General features: G+C 40.6%; 1 protein-coding gene across 1 annotated transcript; it reads left to right on the top strand.

The window, feature by feature from the left end:
* Window positions 1-494: 494 nt before the first annotated feature.
* Window positions 495-1,457, top strand: LOC102012064 (olfactory receptor 10C1-like). Its single transcript, XM_005397239.1, has one exon. It carries the CDS (start codon window positions 495-497, stop codon window positions 1,455-1,457), a length of 963 nt encoding a protein of 320 aa, XP_005397296.1.
* The last annotated feature ends 543 nt before the right edge of the window (window positions 1,458-2,000 follow it).

Here is a 2,000-nt window from a genome sequence, read left to right as displayed (position 1 = left end):
TGTTTTCCTTCTTTTATTCTTAAAATAAATTTTTAAAAATGTATGACAAGTAGGAGAATGGATAGATAGTGCACTTCAGGCCCATAACTGTAGCTTTAAGGAGGGTTATAGAACATCAGGATATATAACAGTTTTATATTTTTTCTCTGCATTTAAGCATTATATGACTCCTTTGCATCATATTGTCTTCATATATTAATTACATAATAGCTTATATAATTAAAACAAATTCATAATCTGGACTTAAAGTTGTCTAAAAATGATATCTTAGTTTCCGTGAAAATAGAATAAGATCTACAACTTAAAATGTGAAGGAAAATGCATCCATTTTAAATCAGTAGCTACTTTGAAAATGTAACAGAGGAATTCAGGTGTCTAGACGTTCATTTAAAACCACTGATTCTATGAGAACACCTTTCCTAAGTGTAATGCACAGTTGTGTTAGATAAGGGGATTTCTAGGTACTATCTACTCTCTCTCTGTTATGTTCACAGATGTCTGGCTCTGAGTCCATGATGAACGGAAATCAGTCCCTCTGCACTAAATTCACATTTGTGGCTTTTTCTTCTCTAGCACAGTTGCAACCTGTACTCTTCATAGTATTCTCAATAGTCTACATATTTAGAGTGGGAGGAAACCTCATCATCATCTGCCTGATCTGGGTCACCCCTTCCCTGCACACTCCCATGTATTTCTTCCTGGTGAACCTCTCCTTTTTGGAGATGTGCTACATCACCAGTGTGGTGCCTCAGATGCTGGTGCACCTGCTGGTGGAGAACAAGACCATAACCGTGGGTGGCTGTGCAGCCCAGATGTACGTCTTTGCCATCTTGGGACTGACAGAATGCTGCCTGCTGGCAGCCATGGCTTATGACCGCTTTATGGCTATTTGTTACCCTCTGCATTACACTCTCCTGATGAGCCCTCCCGTCTGTTTGAAATTGGCTGCAGCATCGTGGATCACCGGGATGGTGGTAGAATCAACTCAGGTCACCTGGATCTTCACTCTGCCTTTCTGTGGAACGGGAAAGATTGAGCACTTCTTCTGTGACATCATGCCCGTAGTGAAACTGGCTTGTGTGAATACTTCTCACAATGAGCGGGTGTTGTTTGTTCTCTCCATGATCTTCATTATGGGTCCCTGTCTCCTCATTTTGTGCTCCTATATGCGCATCCTGGTGACCATCTTGAGAATCCCTTCGGCAGCTGGCAGACGCAAAGCTTTCTCCACGTGTTCCTCTCACGTGCTGGTCGTTTCTCTGTTCTTTGGCACAGCCTTGTTCACTTATCTCCAACCCAAAAATTCACACACCCCAGACACAGACAAGGCCACGGCACTCATGTACACAGTGGTCACACCTGCTCTGAATCCCGTCATCTACACTTTGAGAAACAAGGAAGTGAAGGAAGCCTTTCACAGGGTAACACACAAGAACCCACTTAGACAAATGGCTTAATCCAACCCTAGTAGCTGCAAGTTTTAATATTTTGCAGTCCTGATCCAAGACTTCATGATCCCTCTACTCTATTGTCACTGATGCTTTCACGGCCTAGCAACCCAACGACTCTTGGATCTGTTCTATATTTCTCAATGCAAGCAAGCAAAAGAATGCAAAAGTTGGATCATTCAGTTGTCTAATCATTCCTTTATCCAACATATTTACTAGCATCTCCTGGGCCATGGGCAACATTTTTAAAATGTCAGAATTATTAAACTAATGGAAATATTTAAAATTTAATGCTGTGGGGAAAGCAGCCTGTGTGTTTGTTAGTATGTTTTGGTTCCTTTATCTTTAAACTAAAAACTTATCACCCTCTACATCAGTATATTCAGGGAATACATACACTTATCATCATAAAGGATTGTTTAAATTTGATCCCGAGGACCATTGATCCTGACAGTAATGTTTTGCTGCAGACTCTACTAAATTTCTAATGCTCATAGTAGAGTGAATCAAAATTTTTATAGCTGGGTAATATTTGACTTTGGGCACTGAACT

Source organism: Chinchilla lanigera, unplaced genomic scaffold, assembly GCF_000276665.1.
Source record: "Chinchilla lanigera isolate Chin_1 unplaced genomic scaffold, ChiLan1.0 scaffold00057, whole genome shotgun sequence".
In the NCBI taxonomy this organism is placed as follows: Eukaryota; Metazoa; Chordata; class Mammalia; order Rodentia; family Chinchillidae; genus Chinchilla; species Chinchilla lanigera.
This window is presented reverse-complemented; position numbering and strand designations above follow the sequence as displayed.

Excerpts from the sequence above, each read along its gene's own strand:
- LOC102012064 (XM_005397239.1), top strand. The coding sequence starts at position 495 with ATGTCTGGCTCTGAGTCCATGATGAACGGAAATCAGTCCCTCTGCACT.